Here is a 15,103-nt window from a genome sequence, read left to right as displayed (position 1 = left end):
TATATATATATATATATATATATATATATATATATATATATATATATATAATATATATATATATATATATATATATATATATATATATATATATATATATATATATATATATATATATATATATATATATATATATATATATATATATACACATGATGAACTGTTTGCATTAAAATTACTTAAATGTTCAATTATTCCATATATTTGCACAGAACTGGCCAAACCTTTCTGATTTGGAGAGAATGATGGGGGATTAGCCACTGTATAATATACCTTAGTCTAGCTTTTACAGGGGATTTTAGGAAGTTTTAAAGGAAGAATATGTTCTTAAAATGATTTTGTACTTCTGTTTGCAATGTCATGTAGAGTGATTATTGTTTGTGCTCTGTTTTGTGACCAAAAAAATCAGCCCCATTGTTTTCTTTGTTGGGTTGTTTGTATTTTATTTCCTTTTCTTTTTGTTTCAAAAACAATTAAATGTATTGTTTCTGTCGCCGCTGCGAAAGAACGCACTGCAATAAAAACGATTAACAACGTTTCCCAGCATGCACTTCGTTGTGTTTACGTCGAGGTCACATGACCCAGCGTCTGTCAACATGAGTGGGCACTGCTGGAAAGGGAAGCAGCTGGATGTTCGCTAGCGGTGAAGCGCAATTCCTACAGCATACCGGTTTCTTTTTTTCCCCTAGTAGTTTTATAAAGTTGGGATTGGTGTTGTTGCTGAAGAAATGCTAAACTAAAACTTTGCCAGTCCTGCTTTGACTTAATTCAATTGAGAAATTTTGGTATAAGGTTAGCTTGGTTAGTGGTAGCACCTGACTCGCTGGACCTTAGATATTTGGTTAAAATGTGTTAAACTATAGATGTCATGTCGCTAATATAAGCCTAAATGTTGCTAATGACCATATTGATGCAGAGGAAAGCCCAGATCTTTGTTCAGTATCCGATGCTAGCACCTAAATGAGACCGGCTCTTTAAAAACTGTTCTAATTAGAGCTCGGGTTTGAACCGTCGAGACGAGTTTGCCTACAGAACTTCTTGTTCGCAAAGCCTTATTTCAAAACAGACTCGCAAGCATGGTTTAGTAGAATGAATGAACGTCTTTCAGTCGGGGAATGGTACCTTCTCTGGCCAAAGACTCTCCAGCCTAACATATCAGTTGTTAGCTGACCAACAACTACAGGGCAGAAGTAACTGTGACAGAAGAAGCTAGCACTGCTCTCAGCAGCTAGCTCTCGTCCTCATACTGTTATCGCTGGGCTTTTTCTGCTTTATGGCTGCTGTCAGCGGTGGAAACGCGCTTGGGGTGGTGGTGGGGGGAGCCAGCATGCCCGCAGTGTCCAGCACCAACACTTCCGCATCCTCCAGTCCATCGCCAGGTACTGAAACGCGGGGCTGCAAGAACGGCGCCCTGATGGACTCCTTTGGGATTTTTCTGCAAGGTCTTCTGGCTGTGATGGCTTTCAGCATCCTGATGTGTGAGTATGACCGGAAGACAAGACACCCGATCCGGGTGCTGATGTAAGCAGACATTATCAGCCAAAGGGTAGCACTGGATGAATCAAATGCTCTGTGGATTTCAGCTGACTGCATAAACGTCCACTCTTAAACAAAGCTTCTCCAATGGCAATACATGTCAAATGAATAGTCTGATTTTCTCCCAGGAGAATTTTTTTTAATGTCACTTTTTCTTATTGGAGGGGTTTTCCTTAAACATGAAAAATATCTAACTTCTTATGTGATGTGAGGTGAGGTTTGGTTCCACAATATAAAAAATATATATAATACAACCCCTAAAGCCAAATACATTATTCAATGGGGGGCTTGTTACTTATCGATGGAAAATTGTTCAAGTTCTTGGAATCTCAGCTCTTAAAAAGTCCCTTCAGTTTTATTCAATTTGACAAACAGATCGGCAATGCTGCCAAAATGAGCTTTTCACTCACGCCTTTTATCTATCCATCCATCTTCTTCTGCTTATCCGGGACTGGGTAATGGGGGGATATGTCTAAGCAAAGATGCCCAGACTTCCTTCGCCACAGCCACTTCCTCCAGCTCCTCCGTGAGGATCCCGAGACTTTCCAAGGATAGCCAAGAGACGTAGTCTCTCCAGCGTGTCCTGGGTCTTCCTCGGGGCCTCCGCCCAGTGGGACATGCCCGGAACACCTCCCCAGGGAGGCGTCCAGTAGGTATCTGGTCTAAATGCCAGAGCCACCGTCAACTGGCTCCTCTCGATGCGGAGGAAAGCGATTCTACTCGGTGCTCCCTGTGGGTGACCAAGCTTCTCACCCTATCTCTAAGCGAGTGCCCAGCCACCATTACGCAGGAAGCTCATTTCAGCCGCTTGTATTCGGACCTCGTTCTTTCGGTCATGACTCATAGCTCATGGCCATAGGTGAGTATTGGAACGAAGATCGACCGGTAAATTGAGAGCTTTGCTTTTTGGCTCAGCTCTCTCTTCACCACAACAGACCGGCACAGCGACCACATAATTGCGGACACTTTGATTCGCCTGTCAATATAACGCTCCGGTCTTCCTTCACTCGTGAACAAGACCACAAAATATTTAAACTTCTCCACCTTGGGCAGGGACACTCCACCCACCGAGAAATGGCAATCTACCTTTCTCCGGTCAAGAACCATGGCCTCAGATTTAGCAGTGCTGACCCTCCAACCAGCCGCACACCGCCCAATGCAGGTCCTGGCTTGATGAAGCCAACAGGACAACATCATCTGCAAAGAGCAAAGAGGAAATCATGTGGTCCGCAAACTTGTGCCTTTTAAATAAAGCTAAATCTTCCCTGAGCTGCAGTGATCTTGAAACATCGATCCACACCCTGATTGTCTCTCGGATAGATTATTGTAAATCTTTATTGTAAATCACTGAACCACTTCCAGTTTGTCCAGACTACAGCTACACGACTGTTAACTGGAACATCCAGACGAGCACACATCACTCCAGTCCTCAGTTCACTTCACGGGTCCCTGTAAATTTTAGAGTTTAGTTTAAACGTTTACAGTTTATTTTTTAAAGCTCTTGATGATATAGTACCAGATAACTGTTTGTAGCCATTTTATATAGTCTCTAGGTCTGCCAACCAGTAAGTACCTGCTTAATGTGACCAGAGACACTGGGTGAACGTGCTATTCCGATGGTGACCCCCAGCTATTGAATAATATTCCTTCAGAACTGCGCATGACATCAGACCTAAACAGTTGTCACAACTAAGAACTTATTTTTTTAGAATGGCTTAGTAGTTGGTGGCATCTTATTTTCTTTGACTTGTTTTATTGAATTCGTATATGTCTTTTATGCATTTTATTACCTGTTAACGTTATGCTGATTTTTTAATTGTTGTTTGGATTTTGCTCAATTTTAAATCTCTTTTGATTGCAAAGCACTTTGATGCTGATGGTGTTGTAAAGTGCTATAAAAACGTTTCATTCATTCATTCAATTCATTCATTCATTCATTCGTTTATTTTGGAACCTAGATTTTGGCATTCTTCAAAAGGTTCTGAGACAATTTCTATAGTCTAAAACAGACTAGGGAAACAACTATTTGCCTTTTTTCTACAAACGTTAACAAAACGTTTTTTTTTTTTACAATCCAACACAGCTAATCAACATTCCATGTGACTAAAACTGCAAATCAACATCACTGAAAGAACAAAATTTTTTTCTAGCTTTCCAGATGTACATGCAGAGAACCTGTCAGAGCCATTTCAAAAGACATGCACGGTTTCAATAATTAAACCATAAAATATGTCATAAAAGGGTTGAAGAGGAGATTCCTGCAAAGTGGAAATAATGACGCATGGAACAACCATGGCACTTAAAAAAAGAAATAAACTCAAAGTTTCGATTCAAATGTGAGTTGTTGCTCACTTTTTGGCATATCCGCAGGGGTCACCACAGCGAATCAGCTTTCACTGATCAGCACATGGGGTTTGGTAGAGAGTTTTTTACGCCAAACGCCCTTCCTGACACAACCCTGTATTTCATCCAGGCTGGGGACCACCACAGGGGAACCAGACCCAGGCCTCATTTGCAGCTTCATAAATTTGGGAAACATTTGATTCCATAAGAAAGCTGGTTTCATAGTGTACGTACAAGAATAGCAGCTAAAATGACGTCATCCTGTTAGATCCTGACTCCAGTTTTTACCAGCGGACTGCTTCCTTCAACAGTCAGATGTCAAAGAGGGTTTCAGGGTTGACATTATTTTGTTGCATCCATATGCCCAAATCTTTCAAGCTTGAAATCATTAAACTAGTTGAACTGATTTTCAAAATATTTGTCATTTTTAAAATATTTACAGGCCAACTTATATGTTGCTTTGTTTTGACAAAGTGTTAGCAAGAATATTCGAGTATATGTTTCCATTTATTTCTCTGATAGTTTGACTTTAGGAACTTTGGGTCAACAGTCCAGAGCAACGCAGAATGAGGTCATGTGGAAACAGGTTGGAATGGGTGGAGGAAGGTTTTAGGCGTGATGTGTGACCAAAGCGAGTCAACAAGAAGGGGAAGAAAAGTGTGGAGACTTGGAGACCAGCCATGTTGCTGGTTTAGAGACAGTGGCTCTGAGAAATAGACACGCTGACATGTTAAAGTATCTTTGGGAGTGACAAGGATGGATAGAATGTGAAATGAATTCATCAGAGGAACAGCTCAGCTCATGGTAGATGTTTGAAGATAAATTCAGAGAAGCTAGTTTGAGATGGCAGTGTATCTATTAGGTGACTCATTTATCCAGGATGTTTCCATATCAGAAAAATGATCCTTCTAACTTAGTTTTTCAGAAATTTCCCCTCTTGGATAAGAAGCAAAATGTCTTCAACTTAAAAAGGTCCAGCTGAGCCTTTTTAAAACTTTTTTTTGCTAAGGAGAGACGGTGACGATGTTAATGAAAGGATACTGAAGTTTCAGTTACCAGAAAGGAGGAGAAGAGAGTAAGGAGGCAGATGGTTTGCTGTGGCAACAAGCCTTGAGGATCAGCCTAAAAACAAAGAGAAATGAGCATTTATGGTTAAAATTTTAAAAAACTATATGTATTTTTTGTTTAAATACAATGGTTTTGATTCAAAAAGATGAGATTGGGCCTTCCCTGCACTTATGTTCACATCTCACCCTGCTGCATAGGGTGTGTTCAGTCTGAAGTCATGTGTTGAGAGCAAAAGCTGAGGTCACAGCTTGTTATTGCACTAGTTTGCTAGGATACAATGACTCACTTGAAGTTCTTTTTAAAGCTATAACTTGATTTGAAAATACACAAAGTTTTGCATTGAGACGTAAATAATCTCCTCTTTTAAAATGTTTTCAGAGTTTTCTGTCACCAAGGTTAAAATAAAAGTGATCAAAGAGCCTCGTACAACAAGAGGCCATTGTAAAAAGAAAGAGGAACAACTTGTCAGACGATTATCAGGGTTCCTTTTTAAATAGGCCTAATCTACATATACAAATGCACACAACCTTAAAACTTTTTTAAAAGACACTATTTAGACTTTATTTCAGCAGGTTTTTTTTAAGTCTACTTCAACTGTAATTTTTTAACCCATGTATCTGGTTTAAAATACTGTACTGTACTACATACTAACAGATTGTTTGGTGGTCAGAGGCCAGAGACATGTATCATCAGTTTATAAGCTTCTTTTATTTTTGGTTTGTTAAATTGGTAAAATCTGGAAATAATGGCAGTGAAAAAAAGTTTACTTTTTGATGACGATGTGTGTTAGATTTTAAGTAATTGTTTTTTTTTTTAACCACAAATATATTTGTAAATGCTTAATTTATTATTAGCAAATTATCTTCCTTGTTAAAACGATTAATATTATTTAATAAAACAACGGATATTCCGTAACAAGCTCTGTAGGTCGCACGTGAGACTTAAATCTCAACAACAAAAACGTCAGGTCGTAGTAGCGCGCGTGCGTGAAGTATAAAAAAAGAATGTTTCGCAACAGACTCACAGTGGTCTAAGCATCAAAAGATAGCGAAGGGCACGAGCGCACCTCTGATTGGCCGGGATTTAGTTAGTGTTGTGTGCAAAGACGCTCGCGCCTCCATTAGCAGCTTCTGCGGTCTCAGGTGGGTGAGTAAGTAGCCTCGTGCGATAAACTCGGTGGTTGTAGCCTCAGATAACGTGAGCAGATATAAAGAAAACCAACAACGCTTTTACAACAATGTTAAGGTCTCGTCCGTACTAAAATTAAGTCTGAGCTGGGTTTTTTTTTACTCCGGTTGCGTGCTTAGCGCCGTAGACTCGTGGCAAAATGGCGCTTCGATTAGAAACTATAATTTCCAGTCAGTCAGAACTTGCTGCTGGAAAGCCCCAACGGCGCAAGAAGTCCCCTCTGGTACGGGTTTCTCCCCCCGCACACTGATTCGTATGTAAAACGCTAAAGTTGTCCCTCAAAATGGGTGGTTAATGAAAAATCCTAAACCTAGGGCGAACAGTGCTAGACACTGACGCCATGTGGTCGTTTGATGTGTTAGCATTAAAACGTAGGGGCTATTAATTGTTGGGTATTTAACAGAACTCATAAATGGTCATTGAAAGTCGGGTTTCCTCCCTCAAATTAATAATTTACCTTTTCCCAAAAGCATAAATACGACTGAGTTTTAGGGCCAGTTCACAAAAACAAAACAAAAAAACATTTAAACTACAACTTTTAAGTCCTAAATTTATGAGAAAGAAAGTCATAACTGTTAAATTATTTTTTTGATGTACTTACTGGTTTTTAAGTCATAAATTTACGAATTTTTATCTCATAAATCTTCGACTTAACATCTCGTAAATGAACGAGATAAAAGTCATAGGTTAACGAGGAAATATCCCCAAAGTTTTCTGTTTATCGGAGCCTAGCTTGAAGATGAAATATGTGGAGCCTTTTTGTGAAGATTTATTTCCGGATAGGTTTAAAAACAGAGATTCTGAACCATTTGGCGACTAAAAATCTTTTATTTTATCATTTTTTTTTAACTTGTCCTGTCCAACAGCTAGGCAGGCAGATGAGAGCTGAGGGCCTCTTGTGTTGGACATATTTTACTTTAACAAGAGGGGTTATTAATCTTCAGACAAACCAAAGGTATGTCTGAATAAACCCCTTTTGTAATTGAGGCCAAACTTTATTCATTTCAACCATGATTGAAAATCTTTGGTGTTGGACCGGACGGAAAAGGAAAGAAGGGAAGAAGAGGGAGGGATGTCAGAGGGGGCGACTAAAAATCTGATTATTTTCAGTGGAGCCGGCTTTCCAGGGTTCAGTGTCAGTAAAAGTGTAGTTTCACATGTAAAATAAGGAGCTCAGAGACACGTTTGGGTGTAGAGGACCGCTGCAACCTTATTTTCCTTTTCATTCACATAACCTGAAGTTCATTTGTCACCTTATGTCATCAACCTGTCATCCGAACATCAACACAGAAGTAAACAATGTTACATGCACCCCGTCCTCCAGATGAAACATCCCGTTTCAACATAAACAATAAAGAGGAATGAAAATAGTCTGTTATATTAGCATTAGAACATTGAACGTTATTTATTTATTTTTTGGTGGCCCTAAAACTCCGTCGTACATAAACGGTTCAGAGGATTAAGACGTACAGCTTTTACAACTCGTGCATTATGCAGTAATATTACATTAAATAATTTTTTTAACAGTAAAAATGGAATGTTGTAAAGAAAGAAGAGATTGGAGCAGCTCAGAGTGCATTATGAAGGTCTAGAAAAAGGAGTTCATTATTTAATAAATGCTTTATTTGCCCTATTTTACTGAAATACTATAAATTTCAAGTTAGTTTTTATGCAAGTTGCAGTACCATTAATGTGTAATAATTGACTGTATATGAGAACTGGACTGAGCGACCCTTCCCACCTCACATTCCTGTAGGCATGCATCCATAAAAAAATAAAAACATTTCACGCAAATGCGCCGTCCAAGTGTCTCCTCTCGCTTTTAGCCAAGAGGACCTGGTTGCAGACAACATGGCATCCTGATATCAGTAGCCAGAACCGGACATTTACCAACCAACCCCCCACACACACTTTGTTCGGAAAATACTAATTTAACTGGCGACCTTACTTTTTTACCTTAACGCCTTTGACACCTGAGATATCTCTGTGAAAGCCTGCTTTGCTCTGAGCGTAACTCAATGTGTATCATTGTAAATCAGGAATGATTCAAAGCGGCATTTCCCCGATATGCATATGAACTGTTACATATCGGCGCACAGCCGCTCTTCTCCGCAACAGAATACGCTAATTGACGTTGATCACCTTAAGGGTTGCAAAGTTACTGTTGTTGAAAGAATGCAAATACTGAAGCTAAAGCTCTGGTGTTACAGTTTTACAAAACTACTTTTTGAAAGGAATAAAACCATTATTATTTCTGCCCTGTTTTAAGCTCATGTTGAACACTCAACTGTTTTTTCACATGAAAAAGGTTTACGGTAATAAAAGGTGCCACAATCTTGTAGAATTTCAGTTTCTGGCTAGTGATGTCTGGGCCGCATCTTGTCTGCAACTCCTTTAAAACAGCAAATGGACAGCAGCTTTAAGAACAAATACAAACCTGTTAAACTGTAAAGGCAATGCAGTGTGAAATGTGGGTTCATTTAATTTTGATAAACTGTTACAACCAGTGCTTTAAAGTTAGCCTTGAGCCCTGCCCGATATATAATACAGTATTTTTTGTCTCTAAGTTTGATCCGTCTCTGATCTTCCTCTACAGTGAAACGCTTCAGAGAGCCCAAACATGAGCGGCGACCATGGAGGATCTGGTAAATGCTTTGTAAAAGTATTTCATATCCAAATCAGCAGTTTTTCCATCAATGTGTTGTAGAAGGAACCTAATTCTCTCTCGGTAGGTTTTTGGACACCTCAAAGCAAGCAATTGGAATGCTCTTCATTCATTTTGCCAATGTCTACTTGTCGGACCTCACAGAAGAGGATCCGTGCTCACTGTGAGTATCTGATTTGTTTCCTCTGATTTCATTTTTTCTAGTTTGTCTACACACTGCCAGCAGATGCATTCATGTTCTCCTGTGCTTTTTCATAGATACCTCATTAACTTTTTACTAGATGCCTCCCTGGGCATGTTGGTGATCTATGCAGGAGTGAGAGTTGTAAGCGCTATTGTTGAGTGGAGGCAATGGGATTCTCTTCGCTTTGGAGAATATGGTAAGACAACAGACAAGACACATGTTGACCACTGGAGGGCAGGGTTTGCTCTCTGTAAAACAAAACTATCTGCCACTAAGTTCCTGCAGTCAGATCATATTTTTAACCCTTGTGCTATCCTATGGGGTCAAGATGACCATTGGCATGTTATCCCTACCATGACAAAGGTGGATAAAGGTGTAAAGATTTCATGTAATCCATGGAAACCAGTGAAGATCACAAATCATTGAAGAAAAAAGTTCAGCGCACTGTCTTGTGGGGTCTAGATGACCCAACTCCCAATGTCAAAGTGCCTAGGATAGCACAAGGGTTATATGCACATTCAAGTGGTTCCGTATCAAAAATGGTGTCAGAAAACTTTTTCTTTTCCATTTGTGATAATTAAGAGGCAATGCTGCCATTTTCACTTTCTGTCTGCCATCTCTAAATATTTGTCTGAAATGTGCCAATTTACGGTAATGTTATAATAATACTTTTAGAATTTGGATTGTGCAGTTTGTTAAAATCTATAATTGTTCACAGTAAAAGATCTTTTTTATTCATCTGATGCTCACATAAGGGGTTATTAATCTGAAATCATTGAACTTTTCAAAAATCAACCCTCTGTTTAATCATAAATGGCTTTTTTTTTCTTATTTTAAATTTTGGATTTGGAATGGGAAAAACTAAACATACACGTTAGCATGAGTGTCATTTTTTGTTTTTAGCCATTATGTCTGTGTTTTATGGTTTTTTTTCTCCCTTCAGGAGAGCCAGTTCAGTGCTCTGCGTGGTTGGGTCAGTGTATTCTGTACATTCTCATCATGATGTTTGAGAAGATCCTCATCATGTTGGTTCTGCTCATCCCCCAGTGGAAAACGGTAAGAGAAGATCAACTCATTAAACAGTTAAAGTAGCCTTCATTTATTGTGTGTTATTAATACATTTGTTAAAACAATACAATCTAAAGCTAATAGTTAAAAATAAAGTTTTCTTTTTGTTTTCATTTTATAGTGTGGTTAAAGTCCCACTCCAATCAACTTTTGATCTATTTTAAATGCGGTCTTTTAATTATGATTATGCCATCTTTTTCTGCTTATTTTCCACAATTTCTTTGTTTATATGCCCCAAGCTAACATTAGTGGTGCAAGAAAAATGGTGAGCAGTATTGGAGCTATCCAGCTGTACACTTTCAAGCCAGATTCCAGCTCAGATAAAGGAAAACAAAGATGTACAGGGATCTCTATGTCTGCTAGTGGATGCATCAGAAATGAGCAGAGCAGGGAGCTTGTGGCCCGCTTTTCAAATAATTTTTTTTCTTTTCTCCTAATTCACTACAATTTGAATAAAGAAATGCAATTATAATCTTAATTTTATATATATATATATATCTATATATATATATATATCTATATATATATATATATATATATATATATATATATATAAAATTTTATTGGAGTGGGTCTTTAAAGTCCTTAAAAAATTTTGGGTGTGATTTTAAGATTCTGTTTTTGTCTTGAAAAATTGAGTGCTTTTTAGTTCTTGACATTAAGAAATGATTGTTGTTTGGTTTTATTGTATTGCAGCTGGATCTGCTTAGTACCATTCACAATCCTGACCTGGAGCTTGCAATAGTCATGCTCATTGTTCCATTCTTTGTCAACGTAAGTCCTGGTACCATTTTTTATTTTATTTTATTTGAGCATGTGATTGAAAGAAAACGACAATTACATTGACAAATATTTTTTAAACATATGAATTTAGTAACATGGAACCATTATCAACCATTATATTAAAAATATATAAATATAATCTAACATAATGCAATAATATAAATATAGGAATAGTTTTCAATTCAAACCTAATACATCTGTATCTTTTTTTTTTGTGGTCATTTTAGGCCCTCATGTTTTGGGTAGTTGATAATTTCCTTATGAAAAAGCATAGGACAAAAGCAAAACTGGAAGAGAGAGAAGAGGACACGCGTGGGAGCAGTAAAGTACGCTATAGACGAGCACTGTCCCATGATGACTCAGAGTCTGAGGTAAGTCTCTGGAAATGTGTTGTAAAGAGTTAACCATCTGTATTCCACCACTGGTATACACAAATACTTTTTCATTTATTTATTTTAACCAAGGCACAAAACAAAATCCTAGCATAAGACAAACATCATACTTAACATTATACAAGGAACTTAACATTCAAACCAAAAAAATATGTTGGCATACCAGAAAAGATGCTCAATAATTGAAGTCTACATATTTCTTTTCATATATCAGATGTGTTTTCACAGACATTTTAACATGAAGTCCAACTTTAAGGTTATTGTTTTTGGCGGCTGGTTTCAGAGAATGATTTCTGACAAAACCAGAATGGGCAGATTTGTATAGTATGTTTTTAATAAAAATTAGTTGACTGTAAATCTCTGTAACCATAAGTGAGCATCTTAAATATGCCAGCCTTAGGATTTTTCTCCTTCTTGCCATTTGTTTTACTGGATTTATAACTCATGGGGTATTACCTGACTCAATGATGTCTGTATTGCTCCATTAGAACAGTTATCTTACATTAAAAATAAAAGACCATAAGTATGGCAAAAAACACAGTTGGGGAGAAAAATATTTAATCAAACACAATACTGATAAAATAATTTAAAATAAATAGTATAAAGCACAAATCTTTTATCACACAAATAACACGCTAAAATAAATATAACTGCAGCACCATTGCACTAAGAACAGAAAACACTAACTAAAACCTAACCCCTCTAGCCTTCCTTGATGCAAACTCATCAATAACGTCATCATATGAAATCTGCTCCCCTAATGAATGATTGATTCTAACAATCGCTCAGTCGCTCCTGAGACATGGTTGACTATAGGTATGACTTGATCAACTTGAGTTTTGAAAAGCTCCTCTCTGCTTGAGCCACAGTGACTGGCAAGGTGAGTGCAATCCTGAGAGCAGTCCAAAAGTTGGGATATATTTCTGATAGATCCTTATCAGACATGAACGTGATAAGCTCAAGGAGACTTAGTCAATGAACAAGTCCTGAACAAGCTCTCTACTGTCCAAATCATAGTTCCCTTCAAAATCCAGAATGTTGTCTAGTGCCTAGCATTGCTCCGTCAGCTCCTCATCTGCAATATAGGCCTTATAAAAAACATTAATGAATTGGAAATTTAAATTTTCATGTTCCAAATCGATGTCTGCTTCAGAGAAGAAAAATTAATTATTTAATCTAATTATTTTTTTTCTTTATGAGGGTGATGTTTCCTTTGATCTTTTGCCCAATTTCCACAACCTTGAATACACTTTTCTGTCCGTCAAACACCCAGAGTTAGGATTGAGTGAGATGATGGAAACAAATTCACTTTGATACAGACTCCTTTCTATTTATTTATTTTTGTTTAAATCCAGTAAACCCAATAAATTATATTAATTTTACGGATGACAACTATCATTAGTCATTAATTATTATTAAGTATTAGGAAGCAGCTGATAGTGTGTCACGGGTCTGGAATCATAAGCAGTGAATCTAAGCCCCGCCTCTCTACCTGTTTGTTTTGTGTAGAACACGCCGCCCCAGCGTGTTCTAAACAGCGCAACATACAGTCATTGTCATCGTAGCAGCAAGGTGTCAGCATGGTAGGGGCTGCTTGATGAAAACTTCATTAATTTTACACAGAAACGGGTGTTCTTAGTCTAGGGCGCTCACGTGTCCCCTACGAGATCGCCACTGATGTGTGTGCGCTGCCTTGTCTTGTGTGTGTGCGCGCGGCGCGTGCTGTCTGAACAACTTTAGGTTAAGAACTTAACCCCGGTTCTCTGAAACATGAGTGAGGTATCTCACCATGGGACACGCCCCCTGCGCTGTCCCCCAGAAGCTCTTTTACATTACATTATGGCAGTCTTGACTGGCAGACAGAAGGTGATGTCTGCTCTCAGGAGGCGGGACTTCCTCCTGCCATAAGAGCCGGACGCCATCTTCTCTCCTCAGTCTAAGTAAGCACACCTCTTCTCGCTCCAGGCAAGGAGGGTGATCTGGTGAGATACCTCACTCATGTTTCAGAGAACCGGGGTTAAGTTCTTAACCTAAAGTTCTCTTTCAACATTCGTTTCGGTATCTCACTATGGGATGTAGAGACTCCCGTATTGCCAGATAAGCTTACTCCGAAGACCAACAGAGAACAACCAGGCTGATCATACAGGTGTAGGTGTGGACCCCACACTTAGCACCGCGTGAGGCAGCCCTGGTATAGTGACATCAAATTTATAAAATCTGATGAAAGTGTGAGGTGTTCCCCAACCGGCAGCCATGCACACGTCATCCAGAGAGATGCCCTGAAAAACTGCCCATGATGATGCCATGCCGCGAGTGGAATGAGCACGCAGGCCCGCCGGGGGTGTTAACCCCTTGCTGCTATAAGCCATGGTTATAGCGCCCACAACCCAGTGTGACAGGCGTTGTTTGGTTATGGGCTTACCAGTGTGAGAAGCCCACGACACAAAGAGCTGCTCAGATTTTCTGAAGCCAGCCGTCCTCTCCACATACATGCGCAGCGCCCCCACAGGACACAATGTGTGAAGCGTCTCTTGCTCCGTAGAGGAAAAAGGAGGCCGGTTGAATGCCAAAAACTCAATGGGGTGGTAAGGTATGGCAGGGTTGAAAACCTTGGGCATAAATGCCGGATTCGGTTTCAACAAAACCTTAGAATCCCCTCTGGAGAACTGCAAACAGGACGGGTGAACTGACAACGCATGGATGTCGCTCACTCGCTTAGCAGAAGCTAGTGCAATAAGCAGAGCTGTTTTAAAAGAGAGCGCTTTGAGGCTCACTTGCCTTAGTGGCTCAAACGGTGCGCACAACAGTGCGTCTAGCACCAACGGTAAATCCCAAGGAGCAACAAGGCTTTTCGACACCGGTCGGAGCCGACGTGCGCCCCTCATAAACTGACAAATAAGCGGATGCTGGCCCACTGTTTTGTCATTAAAACCTATGTGACAGGCGGATATGGCCGCCAGATACACTTGGTGGAAAAGGACAAACCTTTTTCAATCAGTTCCTGAAGGAACGATAGAATGACTGGGACGGGGCTCTGGAAAGTCACCACGGCCATTTTTACGCACCAGTCCTCAAAAACGCGCCGTAGGCGTAGCGGGTAGACCGCGCCCTGGCACTCTGGATCGTGTCCACGACGTTCTGCGGGAGTCCCGCTACCATGAGATTCAGCCTCTCACGGGCCAGGCCCACAGAGCCAGACGTTCCGGATGAGGATGAAAAATTTCCCCGTGGGCCTGCGACAGGAGGTCCCTGCGTAAATGCAGAGGCCACGGTTGGCTGTGCAGTATCTGAATGATGTCCGTTAGCCAGTGTTTCCCGGGCCACCGAGGGGCTACGAGGATGAGAGAGTGTTTCCCCTCCCGAACCCTGGTGAGGGTAGGGGCAATCAACTCCATCGGTGGGAACGCATACAGAAGTCGGCACGGCCACTCGTGCGCTAGAGCGTCCACCCCCAGGGGGGCGCTCTGGTCCGTCAAAGAGTAGAACATCTGACACTGAGCGTTCTCCGCTGAAGCAAAGAGATCGACCTCTGCTTGACCGTAAATGCTCCACATCTGGGCTACCACCTGGCTGTGGAGCTTCCATTCCCTGTAACGCGGGTTCCCTCTGGAGAGCAGGTCGGCTTCCCGGTTCATTATCCCCGGTACAAGAATGGCCCGCAGCGACAGAAGTCGGGAGCTGCTCCACATAATCAGTCTGTGTGCTAGCGTGTGCAACTGAAATGAGCGCAGCCCTCCTTGTCTGTTGATATATGCCACCACCGTGGTATTGTCGGTCCTGACTAAAACATGGCGCCCTTTCAAGAAGGGTAAGAAATGTTTCAGTGCAAGAGACACCGCCAAGAGTTCCAAGCAGTTTATGTGAACTGATCGCATG

The 15,103-nt window shown here is 40.2% G+C and overlaps 1 protein-coding gene across 1 annotated transcript in view; it reads left to right on the top strand.

Moving 5' to 3' along the window:
• The first annotated feature begins 594 nt into the window (after window positions 1-594).
• Window positions 595-15,103, top strand: part of stimate (STIM activating enhancer) — a 39,121-nt gene continuing 24,612 nt past the window's right edge. Inside the window, exons 1-7 of the mRNA XM_023954984.1 lie at window positions 595-1,478; window positions 8,732-8,780; window positions 8,868-8,963; window positions 9,059-9,180; window positions 9,928-10,040; window positions 10,749-10,826; window positions 11,063-11,206. Of these exons, the coding sequence (XP_023810752.1) occupies window positions 1,274-1,478; window positions 8,732-8,780; window positions 8,868-8,963; window positions 9,059-9,180; window positions 9,928-10,040; window positions 10,749-10,826; window positions 11,063-11,206 (807 nt within the window). The 5' untranslated portion in view covers window positions 595-1,273. The remainder of the gene's footprint in view (window positions 1,479-8,731; window positions 8,781-8,867; window positions 8,964-9,058; window positions 9,181-9,927; window positions 10,041-10,748; window positions 10,827-11,062; window positions 11,207-15,103) is intronic.

Source organism: Oryzias latipes, chromosome 5 (assembly GCF_002234675.1).
Source record: "Oryzias latipes chromosome 5, ASM223467v1".
Classification (NCBI taxonomy): Eukaryota; Metazoa; Chordata; class Actinopteri; order Beloniformes; family Adrianichthyidae; genus Oryzias; species Oryzias latipes.
This window is presented reverse-complemented; position numbering and strand designations above follow the sequence as displayed.